The sequence below is a fragment of the Emydura macquarii genome, unplaced genomic scaffold, assembly GCF_026122565.2.
Source record: "Emydura macquarii macquarii isolate MOO-44397 ecotype Brisbane River unplaced genomic scaffold, CSIRO-AGI_Emac_v2 contig_295, whole genome shotgun sequence".
Classification (NCBI taxonomy): Eukaryota; Metazoa; Chordata; order Testudines; family Chelidae; genus Emydura; species Emydura macquarii.
In genome coordinates, this window is record NW_027130432.1 from 11279599 (window position 1) to 11297446 (window position 17848).

A 17848-nucleotide genomic window follows, 5' to 3' on the forward strand; every position below is an offset into this window, starting at 1 on the left:
CGCAGCATTTTCAGCTGCAGAGCATTGCCAAGACCCAGTTTCCCAAGGCATACAGAGATGGGGGTTTGTGCCACAACACTGGTGAAATGTACATGTGCTCAGTCTCTCTGGGACATATGCTGGGCATGCCTTAGGCATATGCTCTGCGTGACAATGGATTGGCTGGTCACATTACTTACACATTAGCAGCCAGCCACGTCTTCCTTACTCACACTTTTGCTGAGTCTGCTAGTGAACGGCTAGATCGCAGGGCCGGCACCCCTGGGGGACTTTATTACAGAGATTGTCCGGAGCTTTGAAGTTCACATCCACACCCGTCCTCTTCCAAAGAAAGAAAGGCTGCACAGGAGACAGTCCTATGGAGAATGAGGTGATGTGTTACAAATTCAGAAGCCACTCAGAAGGAGAAAGGCCCCCTGTGACACCCAGAAGGAGCAGGAAAAGCCTACAAGAGGAGCCCCTCTGCAAAGCAGAGCTAACTCAAGGAGAAGGAGGACAGAGTGAGAGGAGAGACACCAGGGTCAACTGGAGAAAGTGTGACCATGGGGAGGGGATCTCCACAACCCCAGGGGTGTAGCCTGGGAGGAGAAGGAGAGACCATGGGAAGCTTGTATACCATATAGAATAACAATATAGCCACATGGAACAAGAACTATAAAGAATAATAAGCCAGTCCTGCTCCTTTCCTTCCCTTCACAGAAAATCCAGTGCTTCTAACCACAGCAATACAACCCCTGCACTTGCCTTTAGAGACTGGACTTATCCTATTCATTATACTTTGTATCCCTTGATCCCACTCTGCTGCATTTCCTGATTGGTGGCAATGTGGAAGAAAAGGCAGTGTAACAGGCAGGGCTATTCTCTCATGTAGAGAGAACACCTCAGGGGGCCCCAGTACCCTACTCCCATGACTTGGCCAGTTCCTGACTCACCTCTGCCCAAGAATCTGCCCAGAGGAAGGAAAAACATTGAATGGTGGGAGGTTCTGAATTACATTCCAAACTGTCCCAGAAACATCTGGGGCAGGAGCAAGGTGGGACCTGGCCTAGGTAAACTCAGACTCCTTTGTCCCTCAAACTTATATTTGAGATTAATCTTGATTGCAGAAAGGGCACGGCAACTTCAATTGTTTGTATAGTTCATGGGTCAGTGGAGGGCTGAAAACAGTGCAGCGAAAGTGACAGCCACTTATTCAAACCACATAGGAAAAGTCTGACAATAAGCGTGGCACTAATCTCTTCAAATACCAAAGACTCTACAACAGACACCCCACCCATACGACTCTCTCTTAACATTTGGATGCTCATGTGTGTCAACGCCACATTTTAAAAATCTTGCATTTGGCCTTTACAGGTGTGCCCCTTTAAATTCATGATCATGTGTGTCTCTCCTGCCAAACCTTCTTCAACTTCAAGCTAAAGGTAAGAGCTAGGGTTGCTCAGCTAGTTCCACCTGGAGCAGAGCCAGAGCAGCCTCTAGTTCTGCTAGAGTTTTAGGGCCAAATCCTTGGCAGATGTTAATTATCTCTATTGACTCCTCTTTACACCACCTGAGGATCCGGCTCTTGGGCTGCATCACTGCACTTTCCTCCTCACATCCCAGGGCATGGAGTCCAACTACTGATCAACAGGGCCCAAGCATATTTTTTTCAGGCCCAGTACAAACTTGTAACACAGGCAGGCCTCCTCCCACACACACATACCCATAGGGGTTGCAGCCTGGACCGGGCCCTCCGGGCCCTGGTAAAGAGTACCCAACCCTCCCTCCCCATGTGGGGGCCCTGCTGATCAAGATTGGAGAAGCCAAAACCTTCCCTACTCATGGGAGTGGGTGGCTGGAACTTACTAACTGGTTGAAGGGGGCAGAGTGACTGAGGAACAGCTGCTTTTCTATAGCTGCTAAGATGATTTTGCAGCTTTGGTACCCTTGGGTGAAATGCCTGATATACGATGCAGGGCATCCACCTGCATCCTTTAACAGAATACCTTCTGTAGACAAAGACTGATCTGCTGTGGATGGGTCACAGAATTGGAATGAGGGTCAATTATTTTCACTCATTTTATTTTCTCATTTTTTCTGCATGGGATAGTGCCCCAATGGAAGAGCCACTCCTCTGGGACCTGATAGTGGAGTGTAGTAGAGATTTAGGGCAGGGGCTGTCTTTTTGTTCTGCGTTTGTATGGTGCCACGCACAATGGAGTGGTATGTCACGACTGGGGCTGCTAGGCGCTGCGGTAATACAACTAATAAATGATCACCTTTGGACAATCCTGGGTAAGAGACTGTAGCTCATGTCGGTCTAGAACCAAAAATGACAAACCTTCAAATGTATGCAGTGTTGTTGTAGCTGTGTTGGTCCCAGGAGATTAAAGAGACAAGGTGGGGGAGGTGATATCTTTTATTGGACCAACTTCTGTTGGTGAGAAAGAGAAGCCTTCAAACTTGCACAGACTGGAAGAAGAGCTCTGTGTAAGCTCGAAAGCGTGTCTCTCTCACCAACATCTGTTGGTGAGATAAAAGATATTGCCTCACTCACCTGGTCTCTCTAATCCTCTGAAAGACACACACAAGAGAGAAATGTACAATACCGGCTGTGAACTGATTGTGCCTCAGGGCAACAGGCTCTGGCTTCCAGAGAAAACTGAGCACCTAATGAAATGGGCAAAAAATAAATACTTAGTAAAACTGGTATCTTGCTTTATTTATTTTTTTAACCACTCTGTAGCCACGATCAAATTCATGTTAATGGGAGCTTTACCATTAATGCCTAGGGAGCTGGATCAGACTCTAAATGAGGAAAAAGGGTTCAGAAGAAAATTACAGCTGTGGACAAAGAATGGGAAAGAATCTCTGCACTGAACAGCATCAATCAAGGAGGCTTTCCTTGCCTTTTAGGAGTTAATGGCACTTTACCTTGAAAGTATGAGATGAGCCAAGAAATTATGCTTCTGGGATCTTTAAACTATGGATATAGCAGTCTGTCAGAAGAGAGCCAATAGGAATTGGACATCCCTGTTTCCAGGGCAACTGAGTCAAGGTCCAGAGATTTGGGCCCAGTGGACTGAAAGATGATGATGAAGCAGCAGAGAAGCATGAGTTTATTGGTTGTTTGGGGTTTGAGGAGGTAGCTGGGAGGGTTAGATCAAGCAATTCAATTTTGTGAGACTTTATTGGGCTGACAAGATACCCACATGATACAAAAACGTAAGAAAAATGTCATACCCTTCAGGTGTCTGTGGGGGGCACGTATGACCCAGCCAGTATGAGACACTGTTTGAGGGTCCATTTGTCATTACTGTCTATACCTGGTCTGATGTCAGGATGGTAAGTGGTGCAATGCCATCTCTCTCCGGTCTTCCAGGCCAGGCACAATATTTCCTCACTGCTTTTTGATGAGACATCTTTTGTAATTCCCAAAATTTGAGAAAATCTGTATTTGAGACATTGGAGCAGAAAGCATCTCTCTGTCTCGGTCTCTCTGCTCTTATGTTGACTGTACAGTTGCTCCTCGTGAGAGTTAAACTGTAGTGTAGACATACCCTGAGATCATAAGCTCTTTGGGGTAGGGACTATCTCTGTTAAATAATTGTACAGGGTCGAGCACACAGAGGTCTAGGTGCTACTGCAGTACAAATATTAGATAAATAAGTATAACAATAACTTACTCAGACATGGTGCATTTTTCTATCCTTACATTATTTAGTGAGGTAATCTCTTTTATTGGACCAACTTCTGTTGGTGAGAGAGACAAGCTTTCAAGCCTCCCAGAGCTCTTCTTCAGACCTGGGAAGGATACTCCTAGCATCACAGCTAAATGCAAGGTGGAACAGATTGTTTAGCAAAAGTAGTTATCTCAGTCATATTCCAAAGGCCCTTTCCAGGTCGAGTAGCCCATTAACACCTCTGCAGTCATAAGACAAAAAGATTGGAGAGGGGGATAGTATGTTACAGATTGTTGTAATAAGCCGTAAATCCCGTGTCTCTGTTCAGTCCATGATTTTTAGCCTCATGAGCAGCGTCATGAATTTAAGCTCCCAGTATAGTCTTTTGAGTGTTTTGAGTCTTTTGAGTATAGTCTTTTGAGTGTTGTGCACCAAAGCAAGAGAGCAGCATGGGCAAGACTGGAAGGCTGCAGTGCTTGCCACTACTCTGTCCCAGGGGCAGGCCCCTGCAAAGGCTGACCTTCAACATCCACCCAGGCTGGGCAGGGCAGCAACAACACAGCCACGCTACCCTCCTTTCACCATCCTCGGCCCGCCCAGTGTCAGTAGCCGGACGTGCATTCTGATAGTCCTACGTATTGACACGCTCCCCATTCGGAGCCAATCAACTGCAGCCACAGCGCCCTCGCGACGGAGGGAGGGGCGAGGGGCTGTGAGGCTATAAAGGCGGCCGGCGCAGCAGCGCCCGTCCGACGTTGACGTGCCCGTCTCGCGCAGCTGGCGTTGCCCGACTGTCTGCGGACCATGGAGGCTGGCTGCGACACGGAGCCCTTCGAGCTGCTCGTCAGGAGCCCCACGCAGCGGCACCCGGATCTGCGCCTGCGCGGGGAGCCCGGCTGGACCGTGCGGCAGCTCAAGGCCCGGCTGCGCCGGCTACACCCGGAAGAGCCGGTGAGGAGGGGACCCCGCGGGCCGCCCCTCAGCTGCCCCCTTTCCAGGCCGCCCCGTGAGCGCCTCGCCGCCGCGGGCCGCCTGCCTCGGGAGCCCCCGGGCCGCCCTGCGCCGGCCGGCGGGCTCCGGGGCCGGGCGTGACCCACGACTTGGGAGTCGCTGGCGAGCCGGGCTTGAGCAGCTCTGTGGGGTGGGGGTGGGGGCTGCGGCGCGCTAAGGCGCGGGGACCCAGCAGGGGAATTTATTTGGGGAGTGGCGAGTTACTGAGGCTGGGGAGCCTCGCTTCTAATCCGAGCACGCCTCCCTTGCCAGCACAACGCTGGGGCCGCTTACATAGCAGGCTCTGCTGTGCCTGCCTCCCTCCCTCCCGAAACTAGTCCATAGGATCGCCGTGCTCACAGGGCAGTCCACACGGCATACAAACGTTCGTGCAGTGCGGTGGGAACTGGGGGTACTGGGATGTTACAGGCACAAGATGGGTGAGATCAAACTTCTTTATGGATCAACTTCTATTGGTGAGAGAGACAAGCTTCCCCCTTACACAGCTGGAGCGCTTCTTCAGGATCCATGTAAGTTCCAAGCTTGTGTCACTCACTAACAGAAGTTGGTCTTCTAAAAAAGTTTCATCTCATCCACTTTGTCTCCGTAAAAGTGTTCAAACATTCAGGGAACTTCTGCATTTATTGGATGCCTCTTTAAAGTTTGATGATGTGAAGCACAAATAAAAAGGTTTTTTTCCAGGGGATTCCAGAACACCTGTTTCTGCATGGTTGGCTGGTTGCAAATGTTACCTTGCAATTCAAAACAGTTTGTAAATATCTTATGGAAATCTGTTGTAAAAACAGAAGCGAAACTTGTTCAAAGTGTGAGGAAGTTGTTTGGGGGCTTTTCGTTTTGTTTCTTCCTGTTCAGCTGCCATTAAATGTTGATTTGTCTTAGTAGCTTGTTGGATACTGAAGTATATAATTGGAGTCTTACTGTTACCGTTGGGAAAAACTTTGCCTATCCTGCCACTTTATAAGACAAAGTTGTGTGTGTGGTTTAAAAAAAAAAAAAAAAAGAAAGTTAAAAGTATTACAGGAAGGATCAGGGAGTTAAATGGCTACATTATTTCATGTCTCAAGAAAATTTGGCCATGAAATAACAATGAAACTGTTTTGGTTGTAAGCATTAGATAGAGAGAAAACCTTTTGGGCTTAGTAGAAATAAGGTAAGAACAGCCATACTGGGACAGACCAGTGGTCCATTTATCCCAGTATCCTGTCTTCTGACAGTGGCCAAAGCCAGGTGTTTCAGAGGGAATGAATAGAACAGGTAATCATCAAGTGATCCATCCCATAGGCCATTCCCAGCCTCTGACAAGCAGCAATCCCTGCTTATCCTGGCTGATAGCCAGTTATACACCTATCCTCCATGAATTTAGCTAGTTCTTTTTTGAACCTGGTTAGTCTTTGCCTTTACAAGATCTTCTGGCAAGGAGTTCTACAAGTTGACTGCACTATGAGAAGAAATACTTCTTCTGTTCGTTTTAACCTACTGTCTGTTCATTTCATTTGGTGACCACTAGTTCTTGTATTATGTGAAGGAGTAAATAACACTTTCTTGTTTACTTTCTCCACACCAGTCATGATTTTGTAGACCTCTATCATATCCCCCCTTAATCGTCTCTTTTCCAAGCTGAAAAGTCCCGGTTGTATTACTCTCTCCTCACATGGAATCTTTTCCATGCTGCTAATCATTTTAGTTGCCTTTTTCTGTACCTTTTCAAATTCCAATATATCTTTTTTGAGATGGGGTGAGCAGATCTGCAGGCAGTATTCAAGATGTGGGCGTACCATGGATTTATAAATAGCTAAATACAATTTCACACTGAAACAAGCAGCTGTTTTTTAGGAGTATGTTAAATATTCTGGTTATGGGCACTATAGGAAACCCCAAAATAACTACACTTCCTAAAACTAAATATAAATAGACATAATGTTCCATACTAATATGTGAATTGACATGGTGAAGGGAGGCGGTAGGTACATGCTGGGCTTTTAAGCAGGGTGGCTTGATTTAAATCATCAGTTTTAGTCAGCTGTAAATCAGCAAGCAGGAAACCTTCATTTAAGTGATGGATTTTAATTGTATTTTTGCACTCTCGAGTTACTTTTCTATAAAAGTTGATTCTCATTGGTTGGTAACCATTAAAACCTGTTTTTGTAATTAAATATAACCTTTACATTAAATTTGACGGCTTTTTGCTAAGGATACATCACGTTTGTACACATGTATTTAAGCAATTATATAACTTAGAATCTGACTAAATATTTTTTTTACATTTTTTTTATGCTGGGAAATGTTGAATGATGCATTTCTTTACTAGGTTGGGATTTTTTACTTGTGATTTGTGTCAAGCTCTAATTGGATGGAAATTCAAATTCAATTAAAATGCACAAAAAGTATTTAAAATTATTCAATAAAACTACCTTTTATATGCTGGAAACATAGAAAAATTAAATATTTTGCTTGTAACTGGTTTTATTAAACAAAGTACTATCTGTAGTTAGCAAATTAAACCTGATTTCTGTTCACTGTGTTCTTTAGGATTTTGTAACTTTTAGATACCTTCCTCTCTCAACTAGTTTGTAGATTGGAGGAGTTTTCCTGCTTTTTTGACTCCCAGTTGCTAACTTTGAATTAATTGGTCATTAAACTGAGCTAACCGAATAAACTAAAATGAAGAATATATTCTCTCTACATCTGTGGAAGAGGCTACTGCTATCAAAAGCTAGTGTAGCACTTGAGCAGACTCTAATTCCAGGTGCTTAGCCAGTGACTTTCACCTTTCAGTACTTCGAATTTCTTTAAAACTGGCAGCAAACATGTACTGCTTAATACTTTTGTATTTTATTTAATGATTTCAATAGGTAAGTTTAGGCCTTAACATAGGTTGTAAATTTCAAATGTAAAATTAAATAGGTTTCTTTTTTAGAACTAATCCTACTTATTTAATTTAAATGAAAAAAAAATCTGATTTATTTTAATCAGTCTTTATCCATCCTGCTTTCAAGCGTCATATGATGGACAATCTGAGCAAATTCCATGCATATTGTGGAGATATGCTGCTGTGGGAAATGCTATCTTTTTGCTTAATGCCCAGTGTCAGTGGAAGCATATGTTGTTTTGGGGTGTTAAAATGGCATCTATCAACATTGGGTCAGATACATGATTGCTAAAAAAAATAAAATGTAAGACTGGCTTTTAGTAGCTTTGGTTAAGACTTAAATTGGAAGCAGTGGTAGGACTCTTGCTTCTTAGGCTGGCGGAGCTGACATTTTCCTGTAGGGAGGGGAACATGGGTTCTTTATGCTCTTGAGTACTTCAGTAACTCTGTTCCAACTGCAAGAGGATTTCTGTGTAAACAGCTGCTCAAATTTACTGAGTGGGAGATAATGTCATGAGATTAAAAAGTGCCTGCAGTGCTGCTCAGATTGGTCAATATCCCAAAGCTCTGCTTTAAGGCATGTAGAGAAGTTCCTTTTTGCCAGGATTGTGACTGGGACAGCAAATACTGGGTTTCTGGCCTGTACTACAAAATTAGTCACTTCAGATACTGGAGCAGCCATTTTATCCTTGTTCTGTATACCTTTGTCTAAGTGGTATTACAAATTTTGCACACAGTAATCCACTGAATTAATCTTTACAAGCCAAATTCTTCCTTAATAGAGATGCACACAACTACTGTTCAAATAGGGAGGAGACAGGAGAGTAATATTTCAGATTTGTGTGTATCTGACAGCAGTGTTTGGCCTTTGGTGTTTATCTATTAGTCAGCTTTTACTTACATAGCTTTTCCTATATGAAGTTAACTTTTTGGCATTTGAATGCATTTGACAGATTAGTAACCAGTATATTGTGTCTTCTCTCAAAGCCTGAAGAGGACCAGAAGCTGATTTATTCTGGGAAGCTGCTGCTTGACCATCTTTATTTGAGAGATGTGCTGCCCAAGGTATGGCATTTATATGTTTGTGGTAGCTGCACTGCAATATCAAGTGAGTTCAAATAAAATTTTAATAGCTTAATCATTTTGTTTTTAAAATGCCTTAATTTTTATTTTAGCAGGAGAAGTTGCATGCTCTTCATCTGGTGTATCACTCCAAGAATCTGTCAAAAATGCAAGAAACCAGTGCAAAGGTAGGTTAAATTTAGACAGTGTTTCTTCCTACATTAGGTATTGCAAGTATCAGCAAAAATCAATGGCATGTGACCTAGTTTTTTTTAATTACTGTATGGTTCTAAAGGTTGATAGTATTACCAAAGCAGGGTGGTAAACCTCATGTGTCAAAGTTCTGTCGTAAGTATTGTGGCAGCATTGCTTGAGTTGTAATAGGGCTGGGTGAAAGAACACTTACACATTTGAAATAAGTGCTGTAATCACAGAGCAAGGATTGTGTTAAGTTTCAGAGTTGATGGTACTTGAAGAGCTTCGTGAAGCTGGAAAGCTTGTTTTTCACCAATAGAAGTTAGTCCTGTAAAAGATATTACCTCGCCCACTTTGTGTCTACATTGTCAGTCAAACCTCAGTTTCTGATTGTTTGCATAAACTTGAGATGACATTACTGCTGGGGGGAGAAATGTTTAAGGGAACTAAATTAATTGAGATTAGCTAGTGACACCTCATATTTCAGACCCTACAGCCAATGATGTATACAATGGTTGGGCTGTATGCAAAGAGGTGCATTCTCCCCATGTTCACTTAGTCCTGTCACACCAGTTGTGATGTTCATGGGACAAAGAAGGATGTGATTAGCATTTGAATAGGGAGTGAATTCATATGAATTCTGCTGGGGCTTTCTTTGGCAACAGAACTTCAAAAACATATGGAACAAGAAATTGAAACTAAAAACGAGCATTAAAATTTCAATTTAATGTGTATTGGTGTTGTACAAAACACCATTTTATACCACAATCTGATTTTTTTTCTGAATGGATGTTAGGTGGTATAATTAACTAATACACAGCCTTCATATCCGAAGGCATAAATTCCCACCATTCCTCAGTCAGAAATGAATAACATACGGTAAAGCCTAGTTCCAATTGGATATTTGTCACAACACAAGTGGCAGAAATCCTTGGGACTAGAAAAGCTCAGGCATTGAATTTTGATTAAGGTGCATTGTCCTAGTTCTGTAGGGCAGCTTGCAGAGCAGGCATTTTCATGCTGCTAGGACTTAGGATCTTATTACATAAATTCCAAAATCAGATACATTTAAAAATAAGTTATCCTACTATTATTTATTAGAAGGACAGATCTTTGCTCTTAAAGGGGACCTACAAAGGACTTAATACATTTTTTTCTATTTTTATGGTGTAGAAAGACCAAAAAAGGCTTAATGTTTTTTATGCTTGTTTTTTTTAACTTTAGAGCTTGTCTAAATATACTAGTTATACCATTTTAACCATACCAGTATAGTGAAAGTGGTCCAACCATCTAGTATGGATGGATGCATTTATACCAATATTAAGATGCTTACACCGGTATGGCTTATTCCTGTGTTTGGGAATGGAATAGTTAAAAGTACAACTTGTGTTTAGACAAGCACAAAGTTACTCCAGTTTAAGTTGGTTCAACTTCTTTGTGTAGACAAGCCTTAGTTTTCCAGTTACTGTCTTTAAACAACACAGGACCTGAATTTCTAATGCAAAAAACCCAAGCAAACCAAAACTTTACTAAACAAACTCAGGCCTTTGTACATCATAAGTAGGGGTGGAGGGGGAGGAATCACAAAAAAATTTTTTTTTCCCTTTCCATGTCACCTCTATAGGGGTGTTAGAAATTGAATATGTATGGAAGGACTGGTTATAATGATGGCTATGACAATTAATTTGTATTTTTGTAGTGCCCAGAGGCCCTATTCTGGACAGGGGCTCCATTGTCAAAGGTCTGTACAAATGCACAGCAACTTGGTAAAATTTCAAAAGAAAATTCAGTGCATCCTGTTAGCTTTGGTATAGAAGACTTTTCTCAGATACTCTTCTGAGTAAGTCCCAATATTAACTATATTATTATCTGTTTAGATTGATGAAACCAAGCAACAGCCAAAGGCTGTTTTAGGACCTAGTCAAGATCCTTCTGTAGTTTCTTCAAGTGATGGCTTGAGACAAAGGGAGACTTCCTGCAACCAGCTTTCTACAGTGGAACCCAATACTAGGTAAATATGCTACATATGCTGATAACTTTCTGAAAATCTTGACTGTTCATGTCCAAATGTCTGTTTTTGGACAATCTAACTATCGAATATCAATGGTAAATGTCAGTGGAATATAAGCCACGTGCTACTCTTCTGGAAATTTAAGTGGACATTGAAACAGTTAAATGGATGTACACCTCTCCAAACAGTGGGGAGAGTTGATCTTCTCTGTTACATGTGGAAAATTGAATTGCTGCTACATTTTCATGAAAATCAGTATCCAGGATCCACTATAGTGATCCCTAAAAGCTCATGCAGTAGAATGGCAATTGAAATTTATGGCCCCTATAATTTGTTAGATCTATTTTCTTCCAGAAATTGCTGTTTCCACTATTCTATTGAGCCTTTGAAGGTTAGATTGAGGGGGCTTGCTTTTCTCTGAGATCATAGTACTGCTGTCTGGAACAGTCCTTAAGCATTGCCATTTCATTTGAATGGACCTCAGCTGAAAATAAAAGCTGAATATCAGATCATTTCATCAGAAGGATGGTCATCTGATTCAGTCGAAGACAGACATTTTTTTTCCTCTGCCCTTTGATTTCACAACAGCACACTTTTGGGAGGAAATGTAGATTTCAGCATTCATGCTTCTAATAAAAATGTTGATTGCAGTGTTTCAAGCTCAGATTTAAGTAGGGTATACTGAAAGTATGTTATGTGGTGCTTTACCCACAATAACATACACAGGATGGCAAAAGCTGTTGCTTGTCTCTTCAGTAGTACAAGTAGGGGAAAGACTTATGGAAGTGGGCATTCCTGTTCTTTTGTAAACAAATATCCTGTGCTTAAACTTTAAATAAGGGTTGAAGTGGCTCAGCATCCCCTCCATGGTGTGGCTTCTGGATTCTCTGCATATACCACTTACAACATACTACAGATGTCCTGGTTTCAGCAGATTTATGCAAGACAGTACTATATGCAATAGTAAGTTTTCCTTTTTATTTCTTTCTGGAAGCCTTGAAATAGTAATGTTCTAACTATTTCTTAATGAGTGAATTTTTTCCTTCCCTCAGGTGTAACGTAGTTGAAAGGCATCTTACTTAGACTTTGTGATTCAAACGTCTGATGTAAATATGAATGCTCTATGTGACTCCTAAAATACAGTTGTTTAGTTTTATTTGCAATTTCTTGCCTAGATAAAACTCAGTGCTGCAAAACTTGATACTGTTACCCAGCTTGCTACAGGGTCTTCCAAGTACTGAGGTTTTGAAAGATTTTCACAGTGGAGTATTGAAATAAACCCTTGTATTTTACAAAGATGGATGCTACCCCATTTTACAGAATGTGAAACTGACCCACAGTTTCTTATCTCATCACTGGCATGTCATTGGTTTAACTAGGATTGATTTCTATCACTGCTCTAACCCCAACTTGCTGCTTACTAGTTGCACATGACTATAAGATTAACAAATTTTTATGCCTATCTTATCCATTGCAGAACTTGACAAAGTCTCATTACTTTTATCTTATTTTCAGCTTGGCTGCTGCTTCTGCTGACAGATCACCTACACAGAGGTCACAAGAGATACCAGTGGCACCAGTTGCAGCTCCAGCCCCTCTTCCTAATCCATTTCCTGCACAAAACCAGCCTGGAAATCATAATGCTCCTCCTCAGCTTAATGCAGGGGCCAATCAGAATTTGCAAATGAATGCCCAGGGGGGCCCTCTCATGGAAGGGGAGGAGGAGATGAATCGAGACTGGTTGGATTGGCTTTATTCAGCAACCTTGTTCTTCGTTTTTGTCAACATTATCTACTTCTACTCCAGCCTGAGCAGGTTCATCATGGTTATGGGCGGCACAGTTCTGATGTACCTGTAAGTATGCATGTCTTGTGAAGTAAACATTTCAATGTTGACTTACGTAATTCGGGTGTCAACACTTTGGAGCAGTTTGTCTGCACTGTGAGTCTTTGTTGTAATCAAGTCTCTTACAGCTTGTCTATGCATAATTACCACTTTAACTGTAGTGGTATAGTTAAAGCAATAAAACCCTCTAGTGTGGATGCAATCATGGTAGTATAAAAGTGCTTTTACTTGTATAACTTATTCCCATATGGGACGAAGGTGCTATAGTAGGATAAGACTCCTAATACTGGTAGAACTATTTCCACACTAGGACTTATATCAGTATCACCATAAGAAATCCCATCCCTAGCTATAATAATTGATAAAACTTTCGAGCGTACACCAGCTCTTAGACTAGCATGTCAAAATGTATCACAAGATCAGCAAATTTTTTACTGTAACTTTTACTTAAAACATTTCCCCCCAAAAATGTTGAAGTTTTATAATAAAACATTAACATACTACATCATTCATAACTTGTTCAGGTTCAGGTTAATATTCAAAGAACCTGGCTAAAGATTCTGTCTTGCCAAATGGGGAGCTTTCCTCCTCTGAGGATGCTGGGAAGGGTGACCAAATTTCTAAATACCTATGCTCATTTTGGTGCTTCTCTTGTGTACATATTTGGTGTGAAACTTTTCATTATAAGACCAGTCCATATTTTACTATACCACAATTCCATAGGAGATGGGGATCGCATTTTTCCAATAATATGCAATACTTGAGCTCTTCACAACTTTTCCTATTTGTACAGTTGTGTGTGAACATGTCTTTGGGATCAATTTCCCTACCATACCTTGAGATAAGATGTGGCTAAACATTTTTTGCCATGATTGTTGACTGCAAACATGCAAAACTAATTTGATTGCAGTGCAATCTTAGCATTTTTTCTAGACTAGAAAAAATGCTATCAGTCAGACTGGCCATACTTGCTCTCAATGGGGAGGTAATTTGTGGTACTCTCAGATCTCTGCCCTCATAATTTGTGCTGATTTTCAAATAATTGTCGTCTTCCTTTTATGTGCTTGGATTAGCTGTGAAATTAAGGTAGACCTTTAAATTGCTATAATTGGGCTTAAGACTTAACACACTCAAACAGAAGCAGTTTGCACTTCTCAGAGCAATTTCAGTCTATCTGCAGATGCAGGTAGTCTGCACTAGATTACATCTAGTTAATATTTTGAAGTTTATCTTCGCAACCGTAAGGATACAGCATTTTAAAAGTTTATAGTTTGGAGCAGAAGATGCTGCCATGGGGGGGAGATTAGTTTGCCAAGTCACTGAATGTTTCCTATTTAAGCCCCCTGTTTATGAGCCACACAGGATGAGGGAGCAGTGCCCGCATCACAATTTCAGTTATCCTGCTAGCACAAGGCAGGTATAGAGAAATGCAAGGTAGGGTGGTACTTGCAGCTGCTTTGAAAGGAGCACTATGTCCTGGTTCTCATGCTACATGCTGCAGCATATGATCAGGTTCCTAGCAAGATAGATCAAGACCCTTTAAGCTGTGATGCTCTAGCCTGTATAGAGCTGAATACATTTCTGCTTCTTGAATGCTGTACCTTGCTGCCATAATGCTGGGTGGTGGGGATTGTGGCACAGAAGGTTTTGGGAGTACTTCCTCCAGCACCTCAACAAATCAGAATTTATCCCTGTGTCTTGAGCAAAATGTCTATTCTTGTGTGCGTATTCAAGTGCTATTTGCTAGGCCTGAAGTGTAGCAAGGCAGGAGTAATATTTAGCTAACTGGTATTAACAATGAGTTATTGTCTTTCCAGGCACCATGTTGGATGGTTTCCATTTAGACGACTGCCAGTTCACCCTCTTCCAAACAATATTCTTCCCCACGCTGTGGTAAACCAGGACCAAAATAATAACTTACAGGTATTGGCTAAGTATTTGACATACATCAACAGGAAATCCTGGAAAAGGGTTTAGTTTCTATTTTCCAAACATTCGTATCACTAAAGATTAATAGTGTTCTGTATGAAATCATCTTCTAGAAACTTCTTTTCCTGGTGGAATAATACCCAAACTAGTCTACTTTTCTTTTCCCTGAGTCAGTGTTCAAGGCCAGAAATACCACAGATCTAGTCTGACCACCTGTATTTCACAGCCATCAGCACCAGCCAGGCACTTGCATGCTAAACCCAACAACCGAAATTAGACCAAAACATTAACAGCCTTTAGGAGACTAAATTATGTGCCACAGGCAGAGAACAGGAGTCATCTGCTTAATTCCTGCTGTACATCTGGTCACTGTTTCTAGTTGTTACCATTGTAATATGTACTCTATTTTTCCTTTCATAGAAATCAGTGTCTTTCCTGCCATGTTAGAAATTTTACTTGGATTTTAAAACTTAGTCCTTGCAGTCAGTGATGTATTCGTGGATGATGCATTTTGTTCTAGAAAATCCCCTCTTGGCTAAAGGCTATTATGGCCTTTTGCAAAGTAATAGGTTCAACAATTATTTCATATTTTTGGAAGAGGCAAATATTTGCAGAGCTTGTTTACTTTACACTACACTACTGCGGCAGATGTTAACAGTCCCACCCTAATCTGTCTACCACAAATAAACTGCTCCCATAATTGCAGAAAGTATTGAATGTTTTATCTTAATCTGGTGTGGGGGTTATACACAACATGTTTCTGTATATGCCATAAATGGACATGAACAAGCTGGCATTTTCACTTGGTTTTAGTAGTCTCTGTGGAATTGTGTTTTTGGTGCTGACCAATTTACAACTAAACATCAAAATATTTTTCAGACTCAGCAGTTTGTTTTGGTATATCAATGCATCACTTATCTGTAAATCTGTCATAACATAGTTTCACTTAGAACTGGATACTATTGGACCTGGTAAAATGGTGGGTGGTTTACTGTGTTGTCTCGTGCTGTAATTCTGGGACAATGGGTAATAACAAAGGAATGAAATATGTTAATATAGTCGGGGCTGTTAAATGAATCCTTAAACTCTGCAGTTTAAGCTAAAATAGTTTGTTGTAGAAAGGAATCTGGATTTTTAGAATTTAGTTTTGTTAAAACAGCTGTCCCCACTTACAAGATACATTTTATATTAGCAGGAGGAAAATGCAGGTGGAGAAGGTGAACCTGAGGTTGTTCCTGATGAAGGAAGAGCTTTACCAGAAAGTCAGCAAGGCAGTCCTTCATTTATGAACACAGCCTGGCTTTTCTTCAAGACTTTCTTTGCATCCCTTCTGCCAGAAGGACCTCCAGCTGCGGTCAACTAACTGATTTTAATATCTACCTACTAGCCCCTCTGTAACTCCAGCAGATTACTCTTATGTCTACCTGACTAGGCTGGACATCAACTCCAAAGTTAATGACAAGTATCAGTGGAATTTATCTTATAGCAACTAAGCAAACTGAAAGCTGCAAGAAGCCTTAAACCATTTCAGCGCATAGACTAAAATGTTCTGTGCTTTCCATGTCTTCATTCTGAAGCACTTCAGTGTGTGTTGTACAACAGGCATTAAACTAGAGGGCCTACCATTGTACAGCTGTGCACTAAATGCACAGGCAGTAAGCAGGTGTGTACAGAGATGTAAGAGAAGCAAATTGCTTCTACCAATGCTATTTGATTCCTGTTGGAATGTTTCAAATGCTATTTAAATTACACTGAGTGTAGTATCTCATGTAAAAAAAGAATTGCTAGATAAGTATTAGCAGACTTTTCTAGGGAAGATTTATCCTTAAAATGTTTAAAGGAATGCAGTGCTTAACCCCAAAAGAAAATGAAGACAAAATCATGTTTTCTGTGTAAATGTCCTATGGAGGACACATTGTGTGATATAATTATCCACTTTATCAGAAAGTGAAAGATAACCGGCGCTTTTGATAAACAAGTACACCAAATGGATCAGCTGAGTTATAGGTTGAATTTCGAATTGTCAAATTCAGGTGGTTTTAAACAATTTAAAGGTTTCTTTTCTTGCTTATAAATCATGGGATGAGTGTCCCAAAGTTCAATTAATCTAGAATTTATTTACTCTGTGCATCTTGTAACTGCTTCCAGGATGCTTAGCTTAGAGGTTCTGTATTCAATCCATGTAATTTTCTGTACTGTTAGAAAGACCAATGCCAAAAATACTTTTTGCTATCAACTGAGACTCGGAAGGGCCTGTTACCTTTGTCAGCTAGAACGTTCTGAATTCCAGAAGCTTGTGACAGATGGATACAGTATTTCTGAGCTTGGCCATAGGTTACAAAATGGACTTCTGCTTTCTCCATGTGTATATACAAGTGTCAACTGGGCTTTTGCATCCCAGCAACCACAAGAACTATGCAAATCCTCTCCAGAACAACTTTCACTGTACTGGTTTCTTCCTTCATTGTGTTCCCTTAAATTTCTAATATTTTTCTAGTGATTTGTTTTCAAAAACGAGTCAGCTGTTCTGTGCACAGTTGACCACAAACAGAAAATTGTCCTGTGCAAATGGCTGACTGAACTTAATTTGCTATCTGTGTATCCAGTAATTAATTGCAAGTATAAATGAAAAGAGCATTTGCACATTTTAACACTCTAAAATTTACTCCTCAGCATCCTATAACTTGGTTTCCTAATGTGCCTTGGATAGCTTTTCTCTGAACAGACAAAAGAAGGTGAAGTTACAATGGTCATGGACAACTTGTAGCTCAGTGGTTCCCAACCTTTTTGGCTTGAGGGCCACAGATATCATTTTTACAACCCTGAAGGGCCACCAGTCTCCACCAGCAGGTCCCCTGCCCCACTGCAGCCAGATGGAAGGAGTTCAGCGAAGAGGCTGCCTCCTCGCTGGTCTCCTGTCTCCCTGGCTGCAGCAGGGAAACCACACACATCCTGTAGCCCTGTGCTCTACCTGGATCTCTAGGCAGTGGTCCCCTCCCTCTGACTCCAGAAGGGACCCGTGTCTATGGACCTAGGGGGAGTGCTTTGCTGTATTCTCTGCTACAGCCGAGGGAGTGGAGCATCCCCTTGAGTGCAGCAAGAAACCTGCAGTGGTCTCTTAGCCCTGCAGCAACATGCTCTGCCTAGGTCCTTAGGCAGTGGCTCCCTTCTGCAGCCAGCAGTAGGGGAGCCGTGGGCCACTTCTGGGCCCTGGGCCTCAGGAGCAGTTACAACAGTGGCTCCCAACCTAATAGTTCTGTAGCC

The 17848-nt window shown here is 41.6% G+C and overlaps 1 protein-coding gene across 4 annotated transcripts; it reads left to right on the plus strand.

Moving 5' to 3' along the window:
- The first annotated feature begins 4430 nt into the window (after nt 1-4430).
- HERPUD1 (homocysteine inducible ER protein with ubiquitin like domain 1) lies at nt 4431-17568 on the plus strand. 4 transcript variants are annotated; one of them, XM_067552127.1, is made up of 9 exons: nt 4431-4613; nt 8530-8607; nt 8718-8792; nt 10499-10540; nt 10677-10810; nt 11651-11773; nt 12326-12664; nt 14473-14578; nt 15777-17568. In XM_067552127.1, the coding sequence occupies exons 1-9, from the start codon at nt 4467-4469 to the stop codon at nt 15945-15947; spliced, it is 1215 nt and encodes a 404-aa protein (XP_067408228.1). In that variant the 5' UTR covers nt 4431-4466; the 3' UTR covers nt 15948-17568. The 4 variants fall into 4 exon arrangements, with proteins under 4 accessions (XP_067408228.1, XP_067408237.1, XP_067408255.1 ...); XM_067552136.1 differs by having other exon boundaries at nt 8721-8792; XM_067552154.1 differs by lacking the exon at nt 10499-10540 and having other exon boundaries at nt 15780-17568.
- Nucleotides 17569-17848: the final 280 nt, after the last annotated feature.

Coding starts and splice junctions, on each gene's coding strand:
- HERPUD1 (XM_067552127.1), top strand. CDS start 4,467: ATGGAGGCTGGCTGCGACACGGAGCCCTTCGAGCTGCTCGTCAGGAGC. Junction 8,608..8,717: donor TGAGAGATGTGCTGCCCAAG/GTATGGCATTTA, acceptor TTTTTATTTTAG/CAGGAGAAGTTGCATGCTCT. Junction 10,811..11,650: donor ACAGTGGAACCCAATACTAG/GTAAATATGCTA, acceptor ACTTTAAATAAG/GGTTGAAGTGGCTCAGCATC.